Here is a 27,433-nt window from a genome sequence, read left to right as displayed (position 1 = left end):
TCGCAGTTCGTTAAAAGCACAGAGATTAGCCATGAGTTCTCCATTTGAGTTGACATGGTTTTCATTGAATCTTTGTTTTACTCCTGGAACTATTTCATTTCCGATTCGTGCATTAAAATCCCCCATAAGAATTAAGTGTTCTTCATGAGGTATATCGTCCAGGACGTACATTACAAATATAATCTGTATAATTTATAAGACTATACAAATCAAAGAAAATACCATTTTATATATGCAAGAAACACATTTGATTTGTTTTTATTCAAAATTGAAAATAAAATGTGACAACTGTCAGATTTAACTAAAATGTCATGTTAGAATAAATGTCATAAATGTGTATTATCACGGACTTACCCTTTTTCCTATCATTTGTTACGCACTGACAAATGATCATGAAAAGGACAATAACTTATCAATATACAGTGATGAGCGCACTAATAACCGGCAAAATAACGCAAAAGATAGAAAACATGTTAAGTTGTTAGATAAAAAGAGATGAACCTAGTGGGGGTGTTAAATTTAGCGATAGTAACATAGATTGAAATTATATTGATTGTTTCCCACCTTTAGACGTATCGGACGAGTTTGATAAATGCCACTGTCACAGTGACAGTTTTAGTTGACATACTCCTCTGATAAGTCTAAAGGTGGGAAACAATCAATAGAATGTCAATTTATATGTTACTATCGCTAAATTTAATAACTCTACTAGTTTTATTTCTTTTTATCTTACAATTTAATATGTTTCCATCTTTTGCGCTATTTTGCCGGTTATTAGCGCTCTCATCACTGTAGATGTCCATACTAAAAAAATTTTGTTTCGGTCTGGAGGGGGATGTGTCACGAGAAAAATCTTATTTCTCTGGACTATATGAGCAATGCCGTCAATTTTCAGTGGCAAATAGATCGACGGTGGAACATCAAACTTGCCACTTATGGACGGGATAAATAAATTAAAAGGTACCCTCCCTCACTACCAGAATTCAATTGTTTTTTCATTTTTTTAAGTTCTAAGTTAATAAAAACTAAGACGTAATTTTAACCCACCACCCTTTTCCCTTCGCCCCCCATCAAAAACTTCATTTTTCGTTTTTTATTTTTTTTTTAGGTGGGATGCAAAAATTTTTAAATTTTTAAAAAATTTTCACGGATAGTTGAGGCTTTTACAAGACATGTCTACAGTCGGAAACATGAAAGAATACCCATGAACGATCACATCAATCACTTATTTTGTATTTGCTATCTTTTTCTATAAATAAAAAACGTTTGTTGTAGAAAAAGACAGCAAATACAAAATAAGTGATTGATGTGATCGTTCATGGGTATTCTTTCATTTTTCCGACTGTATTTTTATAGACCCGTAGATTGAGTGTATATAACATGAAAATTAATTTTTGAAGGTAAACTGTCGGATGTCTTTAGGCGCGTTGGGAGTAAATTTATATGTGTGCGAATTCATCAAAAGTCTTGGTCTGAGCGCAGCTCAAACGTTATACGTCCTCTGATTGGGTAAATACAATGACCTGTCAACAATTGCCCAATATGTCGGTTATGGGTAAACAAAGTTGTGTATATTAGTTTTTATTGTTGTGAGGACAGAGAAAAAAGCAAGTTTATAATTGTAGTGACTTTAATTAACAGGTACGTAATTATTGTAAATGTTTCAGTATTTTAATAAAAAATTACATAGGTACTTACCTATTTGGAAAATGTATGTACCTATCTAGTAGGTAATGCTTTGATTTACATAAATTGAACACTAACAAAATTTCTACCAATCTTCATCTAATATATTGTTTTCTTACTCTATGTTTTGTTGTATTTTAATATTTTAATTCCACAAAAATCAAACTAACTTGATTAAATATAGAACTGTCAAACAGTAAAACGTTCAGTTGGCCTATCTTCGCACATGACAGGTACGTGTAAGTGGCTAAATGAGTAGACGCTTCGAATTTAAATCCTAAGCACCCGAATAAATGCGGGTTCGAATCCCAATGCAAGTTTTTATTTTTTATTTTTTTTTTGTTTTGTTTTTTGTTATATAATTTTTTTTAGAAAATGCGTATTTATTTAAAATTTTTGCCAACAATTATTGTTCTGAAATCATTTCTTTGTGGCATTTTTCAATGTGTTTTTGTGTATTTATTCTTTTATTTTTTTTAGTTTTTGGTATTGTATTAATAAAAATTTTTGGAAAGTAGTAAGTATCAAAATTAATTTAATATTTAAATAAAATATAAATAAACTGTTTAAAGTACATATTAATTTCGTTGGAATCATATAATAGAAGTATAACTTCTTACGTGCGTAGAAAGTACACACACATTCTTTTTTTGTTTTTTTTTTGGAAAAAAACGTATAACTTTTTGAGGATGGCTACAGGTGTAATTTTTTTATCTTGCATATTTTATCAAACAATATATTTCTAATTTCTTTAAGATTTTTTTATCAGATTCGCCACCTTCAAGAATTAAAAAAAAAACTGTTTTTTTAGGGGGTTTGAGAGTGTTTATCCCATTTTTAAATGTTCTAAAGGGCACAGTTACTTCAATTTACACATAACCTATAAAAAAACATTGATTTGATCTATTCTGAAGTCTACAAACTAGGGAAACACACTTTCAACGCACTTTGAAAAATTGAAATCTATTAACCCTCGGATGAACAAGGGGGTAAATTTTGACCCCAATCTATGTTTTATTTAATAAATTCAGAAATATTTTCAATTTTAAACTCATTATTTTTTTATTTGGCTTTACTATCATTCTACATACCCTCATATTTTGTAATAAAAATATTACAAAAGGCCAAATATTATAGAAGGCCAATTGGCCTTGGCCTTCTATGTTCCAATTTTATATTAAGTAAATACCGTCTATTATGTGGAATTATTTGTAAGAAACATACAAATATTGAAAAAAAATGTTTGTTAAACTTGTGGCGCCATAAATTAGTGTATATTTTAAAATTTATTTAGTTTTATGTTCAGAATGATTATTCCTGTTTTTGTTCAGTTGTAATAAAGATATGTTTTAACTTATGTTTATTTACCATTTATTGACACAATAGGTACTAACATTAAAATTACGAATACATTATTTTATTTCTTAAAACATCCTAATTTTTTGTCAATTCTCATTTTTTACTTGGGGTCATTTTTGATCCCCGTTGGTCATCCGTGTAACAAAAAAAGGTTGGTCATGGAAGGTTAACTAGGAGAGCCTAGATAATTTTTTTAAGATATGGTGGTGGAGTCGCCTCGGCGCATCCAGCAAAAAGTGAATCAGCGAGTTCAAATCACAATGCACTCCAAAAATTGCATTTTCTCGGCTTTCTGTCATTTTGACCATTTTTAACTCAATATGTCCGGTAACAGAGAATTTAAACATTTTCAAACTGTTTAATTGTATTTGTTTAACCACATTTCTATTTGTTGTTCTGAAGCTATTTTCTTGTGGCATTTTTACAATTTTAACTATTTAGAATGGGAAATAAGCCACAATATTATTAAAAAATGATTTTTATTAACGTTTCGACGCCCAAATCGGGTGCCGTTGTCAAAATACAAAATATTATTAATATAAACAAAAATGTTGTTGCTTAGTAAAAAAATTCTTCTAATAATTTATTTAATTTGACTCATTTATATCGGCAATTCAGATACATATGATACATTTTAAAGTAGAAGACTTTAAAATGATATTGCCAATATTTATGAGTTGCGTTCCTGGGACGACTTTACTGAAAGATAGTTTCTATTTAAATAAATACATATTTCTATTCATTATTCACATAAGTATTTATTTTTAGATTAGAAAATCTTTTCCCAGAAAACGAGAATCTAACAGTAGACTTTAAACAAATCAAAATCGCACCTAATTGCGTGAAGAAAATCCCAATATACTTTCACCCAAGGTCAGAAGGTTTACACGAATTTAAAGTGCCAATTAGTTTAAAGTGTATGAGAAGAGTGATTAAGATTACGGGCTATGGGGTGAAAGTGAACATGCAACTATTAAAACCACAAGATGCGTTTATCGATATAGGAAAAACAAAACTGGGAGAAACTAGCACGTATAGCATGTTCGTTATCAACAAAACACCATGTCAAGTTGAGGCCAAGATTATATTATCGGATGAAGATTTACCAGCAATCGATGTCGGTCCAGTGGAACTCATGAGACCCGAAATTGTAGTACCTGATGTACCACCACCTACGGAGAGAGAGTATGATCTTATGATTTTATCATTATACAGCGTAATATTTTATAACTAAATACTCTTCTGCTTCTTCTTCTTCTTTTTCTTTTTGTATAGACATGACTGTGTCTGTTTTTTCAATATACCTCCAGTAGGTTGTGGTTCCATCGTTTTCGTGGTCTTCCCCCTGAGGTACCGGGTGTCCCAATAAGAATGGCTCTCGGCCATATCTCAGGAACCGTTTATAGTAGAGCTTTGAAATAAAAAATTTTATAACAAAAGTTACCTCAGGAAAAGCCTGGAAATTATTTTCATAATTGTGGGTCCACCGCTAGAGGGCGTAATTGAATATCAAAAATAAAAAAATCTAAATTTTACAAAATTTTCCTAATGAAGGGGCACTGGAAATCCGATTATTGTATTCTTCATCAAATTCTGCGCATATTTGATTTAACAATTTTAACTCTACCTTTGAAAATAAGAGGTGGGGGTGAGTGGGAACCTTGTTATGAAAAAATGGCTGTAAGTCCAGTTCTGCTAAATCAAATTTTGAAAACTGGGTCTTGTTGAAGACAGATCTTTTTCTTCAATGTAAGCGTGATAATTTTGAACCATCCTAATAAGTAATAAGCCAGCTGGGAGGCGTTATTTAATTTTTTTCAGAAATCTAGTTTTCTTTGGAAAATATTAAATACAAGTATGCATTTCTAATCATACTTTATAAAATTAGATTAAATTAGCAATATAATAGCGAAAACCGCATGTCGATATCTTTTTTCTATCTCAAGATATCTCGAGAAACGTGTAAATTTTATACATAACTGTTACTATCACCGGTAAACTAAGTTAATGAAAAGTAGTGTGCTGTGGAAAAAAACAAAATAACATTTTCCAGATGTCAACGTATAAAAATATAATTAATTAAAACAACGGTATAAAGAGAAACAATACTATTAAAATTAAATATAACACAGAACAAAAAGAACTACTTAGTGACGACCTAAATATTCAAATTGTTGCCCATCATACACTACTCTAGAATACATTATCCAGAGAATACTAAACGCCATTCAAAGCATATCGAGAGCAGAAATTGAGACTGCTGTTCAATCTACTCTTGAAAGAGTAAATGTTTGCAACGAAAATGATGGGCAAAAATTTGAATGTTTATGTCATCACTAAATAGTTGTTTTTATTTCTTTGTAATAGGGCTTTTCAACGCTTCTCATTTGTTTCGAGCCTCTGTCATATGCCGTATAATCCGTGTATAATATTAATATACGAGATATGAACGAGGCTCGAAACAAATGAGAAGCGTTGAAAAGACCTAATATACGTTGACAGCTGGAAAATGTTTCTTTGTTGTTTCCATAGCACACTACTTTTAATGAATTTCGTTTACCGGTGACAGTAACAGTTATGTTTTTAAATTTACACGTTTTGTAAGATATCTCGAGATAGAAAAAAGGTATTAACATGCGGTTTTCGCTATTCTGTTGCTAATTTTGTCTAATTTTGTAATATGGTATTAAAAATGCATGTTTGTATTTAATATTTTCCAAGGAACACTAGATTTCTGAAAAAAGTTAAATAACGCTTTCTAGCTGGCATATTACTCAGTAAGTTGGTTCGAAATCATAACTTTTACATTGACGAAAAAATCTGTCTTCAACAAGACCAAGTTTGCAAAATTTGATTAAGCAGAACCGGACTCACAGCCAGTTTTTCATAACAAGGTTCCCACTCACCCCCACCTCTTATTTCCAAAGGTAGACCTAAACTTGTCAAATCAAATATGCGTAGAATTTTATGAAGAATACGACGATTGGATTTCCAGTGCCCCTTCATTAGGAAAATTTTGTAAAATTTAGATTTTTTAATTTTTGATATTCAATTACGCCCTCTAGCGGTGGTCCCACAATTATGAAAATAATTTCCAGGCTTTTCCTGAGGCAACTTTGTTATAAAATGTTTTATTTCAAAGCTCTACTATAAACGGTTCCTGAGATATGGCCGAGAGCCATTCTTATTGGGACACCCGGTACATGTATCAAATAAGTTCCGGTTCCTAATAAGGCCCACCCTCATGTTTTCGCCTAAATAATTTGAAAAAGTACTAAATTATCTTGAAACCAGTTAGGTACTGGCATCTAGTGGACGAGACAACAACTACTTTGGCAGCCATTTGTGTGTTAGTCATTTTATGTTTATTTTTGTTGCCGCAACCGAGGAAGCAGAGCTGTCTTCTTATTTGTAAGGTATGTTATATCTGCTTACATCCATCTTGTTATAATTAATTTTGTACAGTCGAACCCGTTTATTGGAATAGCCTTCGTGCCAAGCAAGAGTATTCCTTTAACCGGGATAATCTAGTAAACGATTATTAGTGGTTAGTAAAACCGTTTCGGGACCTCAACGTTCTATTCCTTATAACAGGATATTCCTATAACCGGTATTCTAATAAGCGGGTTCGACTGTAATTGTAAATTTGTATTCGTAAACAGAAAACTGTGTTTTTTAATATGGTAGTTTTATTTTTCTAAAACAGCGTATATTTACAAAGTTATTAACAACTTCAGAGTTTCAACTACTATTAAGCCGGTAGCTCCTAGTAAGGCCCATCCATGGCTCTCTAAACAAGGCCCGGGTGGGCCTTATTCGGCACGCTCCTGTTTTTGTGTACCATTGAGTACAGTTTGGAAATTACGAAGAGTTAATTGATAACACATTTCGGCAAAAGCCAAGTGGTATGAAAAAATAATATTTATTGTGCTACAAGGGATCACTTAAAGTTTTAAATATAGAGAATAATAATTATATAAGAAAAAAACAGATAAGAAAAATCATACAATAATACAAGTAGACTAATATAAAAAATAAATTGAATAAGCAATATTAAAACACATTTTTATATAATCTAATATGGAAGTTAAGTTTTTTGTTTTGTTGATCCGACAATTTATTTGTATGTCGAAATAATTTTTCAAAGACTATAAATATAAATGTAAGCATACAATTCAGGAGTGTGAGCGTATTGTTTAATTTAATTTGTTTATTTTTAGATGAATTCAAAGAAAAAACGTGCTACCTGGAGTGCGGATGATTAAAAAAAAGCGATGGGAGCTGTTAATAAAGGGATGTCAGTAAGAACTGCATCCAAAACTTACGGTATCCCTAGGTGTACGTTACGCAACCACGTAAGTAGCGGTGTAGCAACCAAGAGGATAGGACCGAAACCTTGCTTGGAGAAAACTCAAGAAGGAGAACTTTCTCAAAGAATTTTTCGGCTTGCTGAAGTTGGGTATCCAGTTACAGTAAGTACTCCGACGCTGTGTATTTGAGTTCTGCGAAAAAAAAATAATTTACAGAATCCCTTCAATGAAACAAAAGGTTTGGCTGGGCGCAAATGGCTCAAGTTATTTCTACTGAGGAACCTAGAGTTTGCCAGAAGGAAGGAGCAACATATGAATCCAGGAAGAGCTGCAAAACTAAGTAAGTTTATTGTCGACGATCATTTCCAGAAATTAAAAAATATCATGACCGAATTAGAGGCATTTGACAAACCACAGCTCATCTATAATATGGATGAAAAGGGCTATCGCCTGTCTCTCCATAAGTCTCTTCAAGTTTTGGCAAAGAAAGGCGAAAAACGGCTACATTTTTTTGCTCCTGAACACGGGAAAAATGTATCCATCGTGTCAAGTGGAAATGCAATTGGGCAGGTCATTCCTCCAATGATCATTTTCAAAGGAAAGCGACGCAAGCCAGAATGGGAAGATTATTTGCCACCTGGAACAGCGGTGGAAATGACAGATAAGGGCTAAATGACTGCAATGACCTTTATCAAGTGGCTGAATCATTTTGCCAAATACAAGCTTGCAGGAGAAGTTGTTCTGGTTTTTGATGGAGCATCGTTACATCTAGATCCAGATATTTGTGACGTTGCTGAAGGTCACAGTATTAGACTGTACTGCTTACCTAGCAATACGACTCACGAGCTACAACCTATGAACAAGTCAGTTTTTAAACCATTCGAGTCGTATTGGGATGAAGAAGTCCAATTGCATTGGTCAACAAATAAAGGGGAATAAAACAGAACAATTAGTAGACGAGTATTTGGAAAAATCTTTAGCAAGGTATGGCCAAAAGCAGCATTCCCAGTTAATGTCATGTCTGGATTCCGAGCTACTGGGATTTATTCTTTTGATCCAGAATCTATTCCTGACTGTGCATTCGCTCCTTCCCATCCTTCATAGCGTCCTGATCCAGAAGAGAACATACCAACAGGTCCCAAAACTGCTGAAGCGTCAGATATTCCAACAGATTCCGAACAAAGGAGTTCGGAAAGTGAGTCATTTTCTGTGAGGGATAGTTCAACTGACGTCAGTCTTAATGGCGATGATGATGATGATAGCGACAACCCTGACGAACTCAACTGTTCCTTCCAAGAAATTTTGACAACTCCAGAGCTGAGCAAGAAACTACAAACCCCTAGACGAAAGGCACTAAACTGTCAGGCGCAAGTAGTATCTAAGGAACTATTCGCTGAAAGACAAAACCAGACCAGCAGAATACCAAAGTAAATAATGCCTCTAAGGAGGTTTCAGTTGGGAAAGGGAAACTAATTCTGGCGAAACAGAAACAATTGGAGAAATCTAGTAATGAAATCGACGCTTCTGGTCCAAGCTGCAGTAAAGCATCAAAAACTGTTAACTGGTTTTGTCATTTATGCTGTGAAGACAGAACAGCTGACATGAGACTCTGCAAAAAATGCAAAAAGTATGTTCATGAGGAATGTGTAAGGTTGATATCCAAAGACAAAGTGCCGAATTTTGTATGTCCATGTTGTGAGAAGTGATATTGTATCATTTATTAATTATATTAATGTTCATTAAATATTTGGTAAAACTTGTTTCATTGTCATTAACATGCTTTATGCATTAAATTTTTGGGGTGGGCCATACTAGGGACCAGTTGTGGGTCTTATTTGGAAGATGGGTTCCTAACAAGGTCCTACTACAAAGGTTAATAATTTATTTGATTATGATAATACTAATTACGAAATATTTATTTTATTTTTATATTACTAGAACTGAAGCATGTTACACACTTTTTCCCGACATCCTGTCTCCTATGTATATTACATAAAAAATTAATAACTGTTAGGTGGGCCTTATTTGGTACGTACCTTCTATTGCGGAACCGTCTCTCGCCGTCCTTACTACGATATTTGTTGTCATTCGCCTTACGTGATCATTCAGTTCTACTCTTCTGTTTCTTACCCAGTTATTAATATTCTCCATCTTATATCTCCATCGTATATCTGTACTTCTAGCTCTGTCCCATAGTGTCTTACCATCGATTTTTTGAAGGGTTTTCATCTCCGCTGTTTCGAACAATATTTTTTCCTCTCTGTGCAGGTCTTGTTTCTGCCATAAACATATATCATTATTGGTCTGATGACTGTTTTATAAGATATTTTCAGGGATGAGCTGTTTTTTAACGTTCAAGTATTTTTTATATCCTTTTTTTTTGTATTCGAATTGTCGAATAAAGGCCTCTCCTATTTCTCGCCATTCATCTCTGTGGTGTGTGAGGCGCTTCCACATTGGTCCTGCGACTCTGTCCTGTTGATGTCGTCGCTCCAGCGCATTTGATGTTTTTCTTTTGGTCTCTTCATTTCGTACGGTCGCCAGTTTCCAACTTCTTTGCTTCATCTACTATTTTCGAGACGTTCCAGCGTGTCCAGCCCATTTCCATTTTAATGTAACTGCTTGTTTCACGGCCTCCCTTACTTTTGTTTTGTTTGGGGTTGCTTCGTTTGTTTGAAGTATTTTGCTGGGTTTTAATTAATTTATCACTTTTATCTGCTCCATATTATACAGTGCGGACGTTTGAGTTGGAATAAATTCATTTTCTCCCGCACCAGGTCGATTTTTATTTTTAAATTAAAATTGTTTGGCATATATATCATACTAGTGACGTCATCCATCTGGGCGTGATGACGTAATCGATGATTTTTTAAAATGAGAATAGGGGTCATGTGATAGCTCATTCCAAAGTTTATTCAATGATCTATACAAAAATATAAACATAAATATAATTATTTATAGAGGGTGTCCAAAACAAATTTTTTTGTATTAAATTAATTGAGACAAAAAGAAGATTATATATAATTTATTTAATTCGAAATACATGTCACTGTCTGAAAACGGCAAAAAATGTTTATTTGATAAATAAATATTGTTTTTCGTTTAAATTCAATATTACAGCTAATATTAAAACTGCCACCCACCTGCCTCATAGCAGTTTGAAGATTTAATTTAAGCGAAAAGTAATGTTCATTTTTCAAATTAATATTTTTTCTGTTTTATAACAGCAGCAAAATGTATTTTGCATTAAATAAACTACATATAGTATTTTTACTACAAAAGCGATATTACGTAAGTCAAAATTTTTTACGTAAGAGAACTGTCAACACATTAGAATGTGACTTTTCATTATTGCCATGTTTATAATAAACATCGCTTTTGTGGTAAAAATACTATACATTCTTTTTTTGTCTCAATTAATTTAATTAAAAAAAAAAATTTGGGCACTCTGTACAAATAATTATGTTAATGTTTATATTAATGAATAGAGAATTGAACAGCCTTTTAAATGAGTTATCACACGACCCCTATTCTCATTTAAAAAAATCATCAACCACGGTATCACGCCCAGATGAATGACATCACTAGTATGATATACAGTATGTCCCTGTAAGTTGTATCCATATGGAAAACTTTTTTATTATTAATTTTACGAAAAAAAGTTATTCTTTATAAAAAGCTCTTCATGGTCCAAAACCTAAGATTCAACCATCAGATATATAATTTTATGAATATTATACGAGGTATGTCAAAAAGTTTGAATTTCAGTCAAGAGTAACGTAGCTTTATTTTTCACAATATTGAAAATTGCTATTATGAAAAGTTGTTTGGAATTAAAAACTATATTCTAATGTGCAATTACATCCTTCTAATTGAGAAAAAAAATTTTTATTGAAAAATTATGGATAACTAACATTATTTTCAGTAATTTTAATTCTAATATCTCTTTTATTATTAATTTTACGAAAAAAGTGATTCGTAATAAAAAGTTTTACATGGTTTAAAATACTAGTCCTCTCGCCAGGGGGGGTACAACGGCCTCCTTAATTCAGATGGACTTACCCAAGTTTTTTTATATATTTTGACCCGTAGAATACGAATTTTTTGGGTAACAGTTGATCCGGATGTCGATAAGATTGTTATAGACAAAGAACTTGAGGAATTACATAACAGCAATTTCTCGCAAAACAAAACATCTTTTTGTATTTTTTGGGTCATTTTAAGCAAAAAATATTCCTACAAGTTTTTTCGTAGAATGCATAGTTTTCGAGATAACCGCGGTTGAACTTTAAAAAAATCGAAAAATTGCAATTTTTGAACCCGAATAACTTTTGATTAAAAAATAAAGTAAATTCTGCTTACCGCATTTGAAAGTTTAAGTCAAATTATATCGGACTTGATTATTTTCATTGCTAAAAATTAATTTTTTTATTGTTAAACTAATCTACAAGCACATAGTGTTTCCCGTGCCTAATACATGCGTTTTAACGCATGCTACGTAGAAATTGCCTCGCTTGCACTCGTAGCTACTCTACCTACTCGTTCGATTTTAAATGAGAAATCATTGAAAACATCACTCACATACTAGGTGTTTATAGCTTTGTTTAATAATAAAATAATAAATTTCTAGCAATGCAAATAATCAAAACCGATATAATTTGACTTAAACTTTCAAATGCGGTAAGCAGAATTGCTACTTTATTTTTTAATCAAAAGTTATTCGGGTTCAAAAATTACAATTTTTCGATTTTTTGAAAGTTCAACCGCGGTTATCTCGAAAACTATGCATTCTACGAAAAAACTTGTAGGAATATTTTTTGCTTAAAATTACCCAAAAAATACAAAAAGATGTTTTGTTTTGCGAGAAATCGCTGTTATGTAATTCCTCAAGTTCTTTGTCTATAACAATCTTATCGACATCCGGATAAACTGTTACCCAAAAAATTCGTATTCTGCGGGTCAAAATATATAAAAAAAACTTGGGTAAGTCCATCTGAATTAAGGAGGCTGTTGTACCCCCCTGGCGACAGGACTATACTCTAAAACCTAAAATACAACCATCTTATGTCAATACGAGGTGTGTCAAAAAAGATAAATTTAGATCAAAAGTAAAGTACCTCTATAGTTTAAAATATTTCAATAAGCAGGATGTAATTACATACTGAAACATGATTTAATTCTTAATAACTTTTCAAAATAACAATTTTCGATATTGTGAAAAAATTTTACTCTTGAGCCAAATTCATATTTCTTGACATACCTTGTATAAAATAGATAAAATTTGACATAAGATGGTTGCATTTTAGGTTTCAGACCATGCAGAACTTTTTATTAAGAATTTTTTTTCGTAAAATTAATAATAAAAGAGGTATTAGAATTAAAATTACTGAAAATAATGTTAGTTATCCATAATTTTTCAAAAAAAAATTTTAATTAGAAGGATGTAATTGCATATTTGAATATAGTTTTTAATTCCAAATAACTTTTCATAATAGCAATTTTCAATATTGTGAAAATTTACTCTTGAGTGAAATTCAAGCTTTTTGACATACCTCGTATAATATTCATAAAATTTTATATCTGATGTAGTCTAGGCGCCAAATAGAGGTCACCGTGTCATTTTCATTTCTGATGGACAAACTCAACGGTTTCTTATGGATTTTGGGCTGCTGATTACGAATTTCGAGGGGGAATTTCGATCCGAGTGGTCAAAAAATTGTTATAAACAATTTAATTGTTTATAAATTGTTTATAAGGCTCTGGCTCATAAAGTAAAAGAGATAAAAAAATGTTTCAAATAAAATTTGTTCCCTAATAAAAAACGAGGAAACAACCGTTTACTAAACTTAAATCCGACAATTAGAACTCAAGATATTGTAAAATTAGTGCACAATGCAAATTGCAAATTGCAAAATAAGTATTTTTCGAAGCTTTACCGATCGTAACTCGGCTTCTACGCATGCAAATGAGCCTTATAAGGTGTCCTTTTAAAGCTTTATTAAGAGGCTTCCAAACAAAGTTTATTAAATTATTTGATCTTCATTTGTTTTAAAGTTATACCCGTTTGAAGTTATAATTTTCTTAAAAAAATTGTACATTAATTTGTTTATAAAGGTTTCAAGCAAACTTGAGCAATAAACATTTATACTTTAATTAACAATAATGATAAAACAACTCAAAAGGAACAACTTGAGCTTACGAAAATGTTCGTAAGTTTATTTTTGGCTAAGATGTCGATATTTTAATGGCGCGCTATGAGGCGCAAGATTGGCTCACAGTCAAGTAAGTATGTATTCTTCGACGCTTTATCGATCGTAACTCGGCTTCTACGCATGAAAATGAGCCAATATGTGATATCTATATAAAAATGGATCGAGTTCTTTTGCAGCATCATCGTTGCATATAAAACGAGCATTTATGATGTGGTGGCATACACACAATTTACGGGCCTTGATGATGCTGCAAAAGAACTAGATCCACTTTATATGGATATCATATTAGATAATTAGACTCTGAAGCCTCAAAAAGTTTTAGTTTTACTGCCTACAAGAACAGACTTGTACCACCATGTAACTGTTAAAATTTCGCTAAGGACTTATGCAGATGTAAAAAAGCTGATATTCCCTGTATACCTCTATGCAGATTTGCAGATGCATGAAAAAAAAGTTTGTAAAAATAGTATTAATAAATAATATCAACTTACTTTTTAGTTATGCTTCTGAAATATTAGTTTTTAATGTTTTTTTCTCATTTAGTGTAAAAAATAGAAGACAATGTAAATAGAATGAAAGGTGATACGAGGTACAGTATGATGATTTAATTATAAGAATTATATGATAAAATTTTATTAGGATCTTCAAAAATGAACAATAAAGATAACGTGTGTATACATAGAAATTATAATTTGCATCGAGAAGTTAGCGCGTGAACCTTTAAGCAGTGAGCCGATCTTGCGCCTCATAGTAGTCCGTTCTTTAACGGTAAAATATTGCAAAATCTCTAAATTTTAAAGAACCGCTTGGATTGATATGAAATTTGGCATACACATAGCTAACAGGTCAAAGAAAAAAAGTGATATTGTGCCGATATGTGCTTTTGCCCTGGGGGTGGTTTTCACCCCCTCTTGGGGGTGAAAAAATATTCGTCCAAAGAAAGTCAGGAAATGGATAAACTGGGTAATTTTAAGTAACTTTTGTTCTATAGAGTTTTTTCACGAAGTCAATACTTTTCGAGTTATTTGGCAGTGAATATGTTCATTTTTTCAACAAAATAACCACGCTTTTAGCCGGTTTTTCGCAAATAACTGAAATAGTAAGTATTTTGTCGAAAAAATGTTCTTAGCAAAAATATAGCCTGTAAAATTTTTTAAAAAATGGTGTATATATCACGTCTCTACACCTTGTAGAAGCAGAGTTATAGCTAATAAAAAATAGGTTCATATTCGTCAAATTCCAAATGGAATACTTTAACGTGAAATAACCAAAAATGAAGCACATTTCGGGGAAAACTCATTACAACTTATTTAAAGTGTTTAAAAAAAGCTTTATTTTTGTTTTATAAAAAAAATTTTTAGCATCAAAATTAAACAAGTTACGCTCAAAATAAAGTTAGTCCCTTTTGGATTTGGTAAAAAAATCGAGAAAATCACCCCCTAATTAATATCTTAAATGAACTTAATCGTTACAACTTCACAAGTCTCTTGACTCGTGTTTATATTGTTTATATGATCTGTAAGTTTCATCGGTTCAAAGTCCTTATTATTGAAAGGGCTGTAGTTAAAAGGGGTTGAACGAGTCACTGATCGCGAATGTATGCAAATTTAGAAACACCAAATCTTAATCAATTTTTGTCTAACAGAAAAACAAAAAAATACATGATATTCAGAAAAGCAAATCTGACTTTTTTTGTTTTTCGAGATTTTTGGTATCTTTAACAATTTTTAAGTTAAAATTTAAATTTTTAAAAATTTTACTTTGAAACCAAATTTTTTCAAAAATAAGCGCTTTGAATCGATGAAACTTACAGATCATATAAACACAACATAAGTAAAATAATTTGTGGAGCGGTAACGATTAATTTCATTTAAGTTGCTAATTAGAGGGTGGTCTTCCTGATTTTTTTTTTTTTTGAAAAAACAAAAGGGACCAACTTTATTTTGAGCGTAACTTGCTTAACTTTAATGCTAGAAACTTTTTGTAAAAACAAAAATAAAGCTTTCTTTAAACACTATAAAAAAGTTACAATGAGTTTTCCCCAAAAAGTGCTTAATTTTTTGGATATTGCAAGTCGAAATGTGCTATTTGAAATTTGGTGAATATGAATCTATTTTTCATTGGCTATAACTCAGGTTCTACGAGATCCAGAGACCTAACGCGTGCAACAGTTTTTTTTTTACTTTTTTATAAGCTATATTTTTGCTAAGAACGATTTTTTCGACAAAATACTTACTTTTTGAGTTATTTGCGAAAAAGCGTCTAAAAATGTGGTTATTTTGTTGAAAAATGAACATATTCACTCGCAAATAACTCGAAAAGTGTTGACTTGGCGAAAATGCTCTATAGAACAAAAGTTACTTAAAATTAGTCAGTTTACCTATTTCCGGACTTATTTTGGACATATATTTTTTCACCCCCAACAGGGGGTGAAAGTCACCCCCAGGGCAAAAGCACACATCGGCACAATATCACTTTTTTTCTTTGACATGTAAGCTATACTTATGCCAAATTTTATGTCAATCCAAGCGGTTCTTTAAAATTTAGAGCAAAAACCGTGAAAGTTACAATGAAATAGCGCGCGCCATTAAAATATCGACATTTGGCCAAAAATAAACTTACAACATTTTCGTAACCTCAAATTGTTCCTTTTGAGTTGTTCTATCATTATTGTTTATTAAACTTTAAATGTTTATAGCTTAAATTTGCTTGAAACCCTCATAAACACATGAATGTACAATATTTTTAAGAAAATTGTAACTTCAAACGGGTATAACTTTAAAACAAATTAAGATCAAGTAATTTAATAAATTTTATTTGGAAGCCTGTTAATTAAGCTTTAAAGCGACACCTTATAAGACTTATTTTCATGCGTAGAAGCCGAGTTACCATCGATAAAGCTTCGAAAAATACTTATTTTGCAATTTGCAATTTGCATTGTGCACTAATTTTACAATACCTTTAGTTTTAATTGTTAGATTTAAGTTTAGTAAACGGTTTTTTCTTCGTTTTTTATTAAGGAACAAATTTTATTTGAAACATTTTTTTTATCTCGTTTAGTTTATGAGCCAGAGCCTTATAAACAATATATAAACAATTAAATTGTTTATAACAATTTTTTGAGCACTCGGATCGAAATCCCCCTCGAAATTCGTAATCGGCAGCCAAAAATCCATAAGAAACCGTTGAGTTTGTCCATCAGAATTGAATATGACACGGTGACCCCTCTGGCGCCTAGACTAATGGTTGAATTTTAGGTTTTGGATCATGCAGAGCTTTTTATGAAGAATTACTTTTTTTCGTAAAATTAATAATAAAAAAGTTTTCCAAATGGATACAACTTACAGGGACATACTGTATATGTCCAAAAATTATAATTTAAAAAAAAATCGACTTGTTTCGGGATTTATCTCCAGAGTCGCCCATTCTCGAGAAAATGAATTTATTCCAACTCAAACGTCCTAACTGTATTTATTAACCCGGGAGCAGTCGCGCTCACTTCTGTAACGTAAGTAGTCGCGCGTAGAGAAAAAATCTCACAATATAGATTTAAATACGAATTTAAATCAAATTTCTATTTTATAAAATTTTTATTTACTTGGTATGTTAAAAATATCTATGTAGGACACTTTTAAAGCTAATTGGTTCTTACCAAAGCCATAAATTCCACAAAAAAAAATAAAAAACATTAAAAAAAATAAATTTCTACGCATTACTACGATCTTTCTCGAGGCACTTACGAGTGGAAAGCAACGTTGAAACAGGCGCGTAGATAGGTTTTTTTCTAGGGGGGGGGTACTTAGTATCTTATTTTAAGTGCCGAGAGCAATTTTTTGCGCCAGGTACCACGCTCAAACAGCTAGGTAAATTTGAACTTTTATTAAAGTTTATTTACACAAGAAAATACAGAAGTAACAAACAAAAATCATTGAAAACCTGTCTATATCAGTCAATAATAAAAAAATACAAATCAACATATAATTAAACAAACATAACACGAACTCATTTTATATATGTTATATATTCTAGGTAAAAGTAAAAAAAAATCAATTCCACTATTAGGTAATATAGGTAAAATAACTTAAAATGCAAAACTCATCATTAGGTCTATTTAACAAAATATTACACCACAGTAACTAGATTATGAAACAAAGTCAATTTTTCTTGTCCGTTGCTTTGAAAACCTATCAATAACAGCATCGATATTTATTTCAATATCTCTGTGTATATTTAATAAACTTAATCCAACTAGTCTTTCCTGACACATCGTAGACCGTAACCATGATTTTAGTCTCTTAAGTGTGGAAAATGATCTTTCAGCATTTGCCACACTTACCGGCATAACAGAAATTATCTGCATGAGTGTATATATGGTGGGAAATATTTCGTTACTGCAAAGCAGCAAGGTATCTAACGCTGTCGCTGGCAAATCATTTGTTTTATTTTCTATTCCTTTCCATTTATTTATCCAGAGCGCTATTTCCGATTCCAACAAATCTGATAAAAATTCTACGGAATTATTTCTAAATTTACTAAGATATTCGGAAACCTTTTTTACTAGAAACTTTAAATCATTATCGCTCTGGTTTAAAACATTAACCGGTATTAAGTTGTTTATATCTAAAATTTCGAAAAGATCTGAATTGAAACGAAACTCGAGGTCTTGGAATATGTTTTCTAAAAGGGGTATAAAAACTGACACTCTAAAATATTCTTCAGGATTTTTTGTTTCAATATTACTGCGATAAATTTGTCTGGCATTGATTCTTGGCAGTAATATTGGAAAATCTAATTTTTGATGAACTTTCGTTACTTCTTCAAAAATACCTTTAAACACATTTTTAGCACCCTCTCTTTTTTTATGAAATACTAATAATATATCGTTTACTAAAGATCGAGCAGAAATTTTGTCCAAACTTTTAGCCTGCAAAGATTTACTTAAACTTACAGTTATATTTAAAACATGGGACAAGCAATGGAGAGCAACTACAAAATTTGTTTTTCTACAACCACTATTCAAAGTGCACTTTTCTGCACGGTTTTATGTTAGCAAACTTGATATTTTCTCACAGTATAAGATATTTGACATTAGTGTACAGAAAAGTGACGTTTCTGTGCCGCAAAGTGACGTTTCTGTGCCGCAAAGTTCTTTTCTGCACAGTTGACTACCTCATTCTGCGTAACGTTATATTCTGTTTACATCCGTGGACTACCGCATTCTGAGTAACGTTATATTCTGTTTACATCCGTGGTTAAACTTTAGACAAATATATAACCTATAAGACAATTATTATATTTAACTATAGCATAGAAACTAAATTATGGATGTTACAACTGTTTTATTTTACAAGTTTATTCTTATTAAACATTTTATAATTATCAAATAACCAATAAGGATTTAGCAACCTGTGCAAGAGACGTCGAATGAAGTAGGTTTTGTGTAAATCCGTGACTGCATAAATATCATGTCAATAATGTGTAATAATTGTTTAAATTTAAACAAATTAAGGCAGTGCATTAATTTTTTAACTGATTTCTGTGCAATTTATTTAGATATAAGGAATTTAAATTGATTAGTAGGTATTAATTAAATACAGTTTAAAATTTATCACATAGGTACCTATTATAATTAATCGTCGTTTGGAAATTGTGATTTTTATTTTTAGGAAAAACTGTGCTTGTAAAAAAAGTATAGTGTGAAACACGTGCAGAAAGGTAATTTCTCACTCGTTTGAATTGCGCCACTCGCTTGCGCTCGTACCGCAACTTTTCAAACTCGTGAGAAATTAGTACCTTTCTGCACTTGTTGCACAATATACTATTTTAGCATTGTATCCAATAATTTTTGAGCTTTTGAAGATGATTGAGAATCTTTCCACTGCGTTATTAGTTGCAAAGTTTCTATGATATTTTCAAAAGAAACTTTGAACCTAAGAATAGCTGTATGGCGTTCTGTCCATCTGGTTTCGCATAAGCTTTCCAAAGCAGATGAGTTCGTGAATTTCAAAACGTTATGTATTTTAGACGATGCGTTGAAAAAGGCAATGGTTTCTTTAATGGTGCCTACCGCGTTACGAATATCTTGGACATTGCTAGATTTTGATAGGGATAAATTAAGTGAATGGCTGTAACAAGGACATTTTCAAGCGTTCTTTAACATTTTTTGAATTTTGGTAACTGCTCCTTTTTGTTCAATATAACACTGCAAGTGTCTGTGCCAATCCCGACGCAATTCTCAAACGGCAACCCAATCTTATTTAAAAATGAAACAACTGTTTTTCCCAGTAGTTCACCCGTTAAAACTGGCTCGTTTGTAAAATCATCATAATTATTTTTATGACAATCGATGAATCCTACAAAGTCCTCGCGAATAATATTTTCCGGATCTAAATATCTTATTAAAATTGACATTTGCGATACCTTACTAATATCAGTTGTTTCATCGAAAATCACACTATAAAACTTATTGTATGAAATTTTGGAAATAATCGAATTTAAGATTTCGTCCCCACAACACGAAATTAATTCATTTTGCACGGTAGGACTTATGTACTTAGTTCGGGAAGTTGCGGTTTCAAAATGAGATTTCAATTTTAAATCATCACCACACGTCTGAATACGGTGGCGGATGATTTCTCTTAAATTGCCCTCATTTACCTCCGAGGATTTTGACAATTCTGACTCAGTTCTGTAACCGCGAAATGCTATACCCTGTTTTCCCAAAAAAACGATGCTGTTGATGATAGGTTTCAATTTTTCCCTGTTCTCTTTTACTGGGCCAATCGTCCAGAACTAAAAATGTTTGATATTTCCCTTTCAGGGTTATTAAAAGTTATTAAAAAATTATCTCTAATTAAAACAGCATCTTTGTGATACTTATTTGCGGCATGTGATAACAAATCGCCATCTTTTCCAAATAACTTTGAAAATTTCTTTATAGGAATAGTTACCAAACTTTTAAGAGGAATATTTTTATGCATCCCTCCTGTTCTTGCAAATAAAACAATATTTACAGAACAGTCCCCCATTTGACTTCGAATAGACTAGCCAGTTAAATGATTTAAAATGGTTAAAAGATAAATAACATTTTTTTTCTTTTTGTTTTTTTACATGAACTGAAAATGGAAATTGAAACTGAAACCAGTGGCGGGCTGTGGTCGCGTTATAGTTGACATTTTAAAACTTAAAAGACAATGTAATAAAAATTGGTTTTTAAGCGAATAAGATTGAATTTTTTTTTGATGAGGGAAGTGTATCATTAATTTCTCCTACATCTTTTAGTATTTTATTGCTTCTATTAGAATGCTTCTTAGGGGGTACTGTCCCCCAGTACCCCCCCTTATCTACGCTGGTACGTTGAAAAATGTTTCATCAAGTTATCACGGAAAAGGATAAAATGTGAGATTTTTTTCTCACGGCGCGACTGCTCCCGGGTTAATAAACATATTCATTTAGTGTTCTTTGCTATATTTTTATGGTACCTATATGTTGTTAACTGTATATTTGTTGTATACAGAACTGTATATAGATTAATAATTGATGGTTTTCAGGAACAAGAAGAAAGGGACGACTTCTACGCTTTCTTTAAAAAACAGAAGTAAAAAAGATATCAACAAAAAAGCAAACAAATCTCTTAAGAAAGATGACAGGGCTCCTAGTGAATAGTTAGTATGAGTTTTTGATAAATACTCTTCATCTTCAAAAGTGAAAATAACAAAAATATTGCGTATAATTTGCATGGAGCAGTTCGCAAGCGGAACTTTTTCGATCTGAGCCGATCTTGCGCCTCAGAGCGCGTTATTAAAATATCTATAACTTGGCCAAATATAAACCTTCGAACGTAAAGTATAAATGTTTGTTGCTCAAATCTGCTTAAAACCCTTACAAACAAATTACTTTATTACAAAAAATCCTTATGGAAATTAGGTCCCAGTGGATTTCGTTCATACTTTGGGAAAATACTCTTTGAAGCATCCTGATAAAAGGTTCTCATGGACACAACTCAATCGTATGAAGGATTTTCAAGATATAGAGGCACAAACTCGGAAAATTAAGATTTACTGGGTATTCCAATTCCCTGAGTTACTGGTTATCTGGCGACATGTAGAAGTTTGGATCAAGGAAAAGTACTAGTAGCCTAGGATTTTTTCTTGGCTATCCAATGGCGACCTTTACTTTGACTTTGACCTTTAACGGACGTCATCTTCTAGAGTTTCAGAGGGTTTTCGGCATTAAATTGATATAAACAGATTACTCATGGGTTTTTGGGATCGCTAAACAAGAATATGCCATCAGAAATGACCTCCGGAGACGAGGTGGCCAGAGCTACTCCAAGGGACGTCATCTTCTAGAGTTTAGATGGTTTTCGGCATTTAATTGATGCAAATGAATTACTGGAGGGTTTTTTGAGGTCGCTAAAAACGAATATGCCACCAGAACCGACTCCCGGAGCACCCGGAGTTTCCAAGGTCAATGAAAGGCGCTCATGGAGTTTCGAGGGTCTTTGGTACTACATTAATGCAAACGGATTAGTTATAGGTTTTTGGGGTTTCTGAACACGAATACGTGATCAGCACAGACACAGGAGCACCTGGTGCCTAAGACAGGTCATCTTCTGGAGTTTCGGAAAAATCAAATGGATTGCTCTTAGGTTTTTAACTCCAGAAGATAACCTGTCTTAGGCACCAGGTGCTCCTGTGTCTGTGCTGATCACGTATTCGTGTTCAGCAACCCCAAAAACCTATAACTAATCCGTTTGCATTAATGTAGTACCTAAGACCCTTGAAACTCCAGGAGCCCCTTTTATTGACCTTGAAAATCAAGTGCTCCAGTAATTCATTTGCATCAATTAAATACCGAAAACCATCGATACTCTAGAAGATGACGTTCCTTGCAGTGTCCCTAGCCACCACGTCCTCCGAGGTACTCCTTCAATTCTGATGGCACATTCGTGTTTAGCGATCCCAAAAACCCATGAGTAATCTGTTTATATCAATTTAATGCCGTTTGCATTAATGTAGTACCTAAGACCCTTGAAACTCCAGGAGCCCCTTTTATTGACCTTGAAAATCAAGTGCTCCAGTAATTCATTTGCATCAATTAAATACCGAAAACCATCGATACTCTAGAAGATGACGTTCCTTGCAGTGTCCCTAGCCACCACGTCCTCCGAGGTACTCCTTCAATTCTGATGGCACATTCGTGTTTAGCGATCCCAAAAACCCATGAGTAATCTGTTTATATCAATTTAATGCCAAAAACCCTCGAAACTCTAGAGGATGACGTCCGTTGAAGGTCAAGGTCAAAGTAAAGGTTGCCATTGGATAGCCAGGAAAAAATCCAGAACTACTAGTACTTTTCCTTGATCCAAATTTCTACATGTTGCCAGATAAAACCAATAACTCAGGGAATTGGAATACCCAGTAAATCTTATAATTTTCCGAGTTTGTGCCTCGATATCTTGAAAATCCTTCATACTATTGAGTTGTGCCCATGAGAACTTTTTATCAGGATGCTTCATAGAGTATTTTCCCAAAGTATGAACGAAATCCATTGGGACCTAATTTCCATAAGTTTTCTGCGGGGTACTTTGGGTTGAAAGTCAATTTTTACAAAGAGACTTTGAGAAGCTCATCTGCTTGCGTATAAGCATAGTTATGATCGAAAAAACTTTAAAAAGTACGTATTTTGCAACCATTTTGCACTGATTTTGAATTTAAATTTAATAAACTCCATTTTCTTTTTTTTATCAAGAAACAAATTTTATTTAAAAGCAATTTTTATCTCTTGTAGTTTACGGGCTATAGCCTAATAAACAATTAAATTGTTTATAACAATTATTTGACCACGACCACATTTGATCGAAATAAACCCTCAAAATTCGTAACCAGCAGTCATAAATAGGTACATCAAAAACTTGAGTGGACCTCTTAGAATTGAAAAGACCATAATGACCTAGCTATGGCCTTTGGACTATATTATCTAATTTCCTTTTATTCACATCATCATCATCATCCAGCCTTAAAAGTCCACTTCTGAACGTAGGCCGTTTCCCCGTGTTTCCAACCCCGTCTATCCTGCGCCGTTCTTATCCAGTTTTTATTTAGCCTTCCGAAATCGTCTGTCCATCGTGTACCTGATCGACCGACACTTATTTTGCCTTTTCCTCCCTTCTAATAACCTCTTTTACTCTGGGCTAATTAGCAAAATACATGGAAAAGTTATTTACCAGCAATTTTATTGCTGGAATCGAATCTTATGATTGTATATATTAATAATATAGGTATGCAAAGTCCGCAGATAGTGTGTTAGTTTTTTTATTAAAGAAAATGGCGACAGAAAATCGTGTTTTTTTCAATTTTTGCTCTATAACTCCAAAGATTTTAACTTTACACCAAAAACACTCAAATGCAAATTCGCCGTATTTAAATTCTGCATAGAGACGTGTTTTTCTCGATTTACTTCGACGAAAATTTTCCCCGGAAAATGCGGAATTTTCCAACAAAATCTTTAATTTTTAACTAAAATTTTAGATAAGTAATTGTTTCTTAATAATTTAATAACTTGCTAATGGAAAAAGCTATTTTTTATAGATTATAATTCCAGAAGCCGATGAAAACTGAATGAACAGTTTAGCAACAATTGAATTGTTAATTAAAAATTTGCGGTCACTATAATAACCACAATAATTGTGATACATAAGAATAACTATGATTTTTGTATAAAAGATACTGTACCTATCTAATATACTTTAGAGAATCGAAATTGGACTATTCAAGCGGCCTCAGGAATATTTTAAAATTATAAACAATTTTATGGCTTAAAAGCAAATAGAATATCTCGGGAAATATTAACTTAAATTGAATCATGAACACGTTATTGAAAAAAAAAACGGTAGAACGCTTCTTTTAAAGGAAAAAACGTTTAAACGTTTCCTGAGATACAACCGCTCAAAGTTGACCGGCATTTAAGGCAAAGATATAAACAACACAATCATAATTTTTGAACCATCACCTTTTTATTTTTGTCCTCTTTCTCTTCAAACTAATTTTCATATCTTTAAAATACTCATAACATATATTATTATAATAAAAACTATCGATATTACGAATGAAAATTGCCAAAAATGTCAAAATTCCAATCAAAAATTAGGTTGGAGAAAATGTAATCTCAAAGTTCAAAATCGGTATATGTTAAAAAAAATGCATTTTCTCGGCTTCCCATGGAGCAATGTTCTTCATTCTTTTTTTGTTCCCAAGTAACTCAAGTAGACCAATCTAACTAATGTAGTATTAAATGTCAAACTTGCTTTTGTTTTGTTATAATAGATTAATTTATTTATAAGAAAAGAAAACAACATATTTTTTTTAAGTTGTACACTTTTTTTAGATAAACTTACAACAAGTGTACCATTTAACGTTAAAAACACAAATATTCTCATTTGAAAGCTGTATAATTATTTAAACAATCTTTAAACAAATTAAAAATTTTTGTTATACTAAATAAATTAATTTATTAAAACAAAACAAAAGCAACTTTGACATTTAATAATGCGTAGGGCGTTAGTTAGATGGCTCTACTCGAGTTACTTGGGAACAAAAAGGGAATGAAGAAAATTGCTCCATGGGAAGCCGAGAAAATGCATTTTTTTAACGTATACCGATTTTGAACTTTGAGATTACATTTTCTCCAACATACTTTTTAATTGTAATTTTGCTATTCTTGGCAATTTTTACTCGTAATATCGATAGTTTTTATTATAGTAATATGTTATGAGTATTTTATAGATAGCAAAATTGGTGTGGTGAAAGAGGACCGAAATAAAAAGGTGATGGTTCGAAAAATATGATCCTATTGTTCACATCTTTGCGGTAAATGCTGGTCAACTTTAACCGGTTGTATCTCAGGAGCGACTCACCACAATTAAATGTTTTTTCTTTTGTAAGAATCGTCCTGCCGCTTTTTTCCAATACCGTATTTGTGATTTAATTTAATATTTCCTGAGATATTCTATTTGTTTATAAGCCAAAAAATTGTTTATAGTATGGTATAGTTAGACCCAAACCCAGACATCCAAAGTGAAAGTTATCCTCCAACACCAAATTGTTCTATATGGTCCACATAATGTTCAGAAAAAAGTCACACCATTTTGAGCGTCGGGTTTGGGGGGAGAGGGGGGAGAAATCTGAAAATTCGTAGTTTTTTAGGTTCTTCGTCAATATTTTTAAAACTAAGCGGTTTAGCATGAACAACCTTCTACACAAAATTGTTCTAAATTAAATTTGAAATAAAAAAGGCCCTTTACATAAACCTTCTAAAATGAACGGTTCCAAAGTTATGGAGGTAGTATAGTATAATTGGTCCAAAAAAGGTCTAACCCAGACAACCAAAGTAAAAGTTTTCCTTCAACACCAAATTGTTATATATGGTCCACATATTGTTAAGTAAAAAGTTACACCATTTTGAGTGTCCGGTTTGGGGGGGAGATGGGGGAGAAGTCGGTAAATTAGTAGTTTTTTATAGGTTTTTCGTCAATATTTCTAAAACTATGCTTTAGCGTAAAGAATGTTCTATAGTAAAATGTTCTACATAAAATTTAAAACAAAAAAGGTTCTATACATAATTGTTATAAAATCAACGGTTCCAGAGTTACGGAGGGTGAAATCTAGAGGTTTTCGATACTTTTTATATTAACCGATTTCTCCCCCCCCCCCAAACCCGACGTGACTTTTTTCTGAACATTATGTGGACCATATAGAACAATTTGGTGTTGGAGGATAACTTTCACTTTGGATGTCTGGGTTTTTGGTATAGTTATATTATAAATATTGCCCAAAAAATATAAAAAGTATCGAAAACCTCGAGTTTCACCCTCCGTGGCTCTGGAACCGTTGATTTTATAACAATTATGTATAAATCTTTTTTTGTTTTAAATTTCATGTAGAACATTTTTGTATATACCATTGTTTACGCTAAAGCATAGTTTTAGAAATATTGACGAAAAACCTAAAACAACTACTAATTTACCGGTTTCTCTCATATCTCCCTCCCAAATCGGACGCTCAAAATGGTGTAACTTTTTACTGAACAATATAGTCCTGTCGCCAGGGGGGGTACAACGGCCTCGTTAATTCAGATGGACTTACTCAAGTTTTTTTTATGTATTTTGACCCGTAGAACACGAATTTTTTGGGTAACAGTTGATCCGAATGTCGATAAGATTGTTATAGACCAAGAACTTGAGGAATCAAATAACAGCGATTTTTGGCAAAACAAAACAATATTTTGTATTTTTTGGGCCATTTTAAGTAAAAAATATTTCTACAAGTTTTTTCGTAGGATGCACAGTTTTCGAGATAAACGCGGTTGAACTTTAAAAAAATCGAAAAATTGCAATTTTTGAACCCGAATAACTTTTGATTAAAAAATAAAATAGCAAGTCTGCTTACCGCATTTGAAAGTTTAAGTCAAATTATATCGGTTTTGATTATTTGCATTGGTAAAAATTTATTTTTTTATTGTTTAACAAAGCTATAAACACGTAGGGTTTCCCGTGCTTTTACATGCGTTTTAACGCATGTAACGTAGAAATAGTCTTGATTGCACTAGTACCTATTCTACCTACTCGTTCGATTTTAAATGAGAAATCATAGAAACATCACTCACGCACTAGTTGTTTGTAGCTTTGTTTAACAATAACACAATAAATTTTTAGCAATGCAAATAATCAAAACCGACATAATTTGACTTGAACTTTCAAAGGCGCTAAGCAGAATTGCTATTTTATTTTTTAATCAAAAGTTATTCGGGTTTAAAAATTGCAGTTTTTCGATTTTTTCAAAGTTCAACCGCGTTTATCTCGAAAAC

At 32.2% G+C, this 27,433-nt stretch overlaps 1 protein-coding gene across 1 annotated transcript in view; it reads left to right on the top strand.

The window, feature by feature from the left end:
* The window catches only part of LOC114331342 (hydrocephalus-inducing protein-like), a 691,883-nt gene that overhangs the window by 535,302 nt on the left and 129,148 nt on the right, over positions 1–27,433 (top strand). The window contains exons 61-62 of the mRNA XM_050647266.1: positions 3,814–4,230; positions 21,118–21,231. Coding sequence (XP_050503223.1) covers positions 3,814–4,230; positions 21,118–21,231 — 531 coding nt within the window. The remainder of the gene's footprint in view (positions 1–3,813; positions 4,231–21,117; positions 21,232–27,433) is intronic.

Source organism: Diabrotica virgifera, chromosome 3, assembly GCF_917563875.1.
Source record: "Diabrotica virgifera virgifera chromosome 3, PGI_DIABVI_V3a".
Classification (NCBI taxonomy): domain Eukaryota; kingdom Metazoa; phylum Arthropoda; class Insecta; order Coleoptera; family Chrysomelidae; genus Diabrotica; species Diabrotica virgifera.
This window is presented reverse-complemented; position numbering and strand designations above follow the sequence as displayed.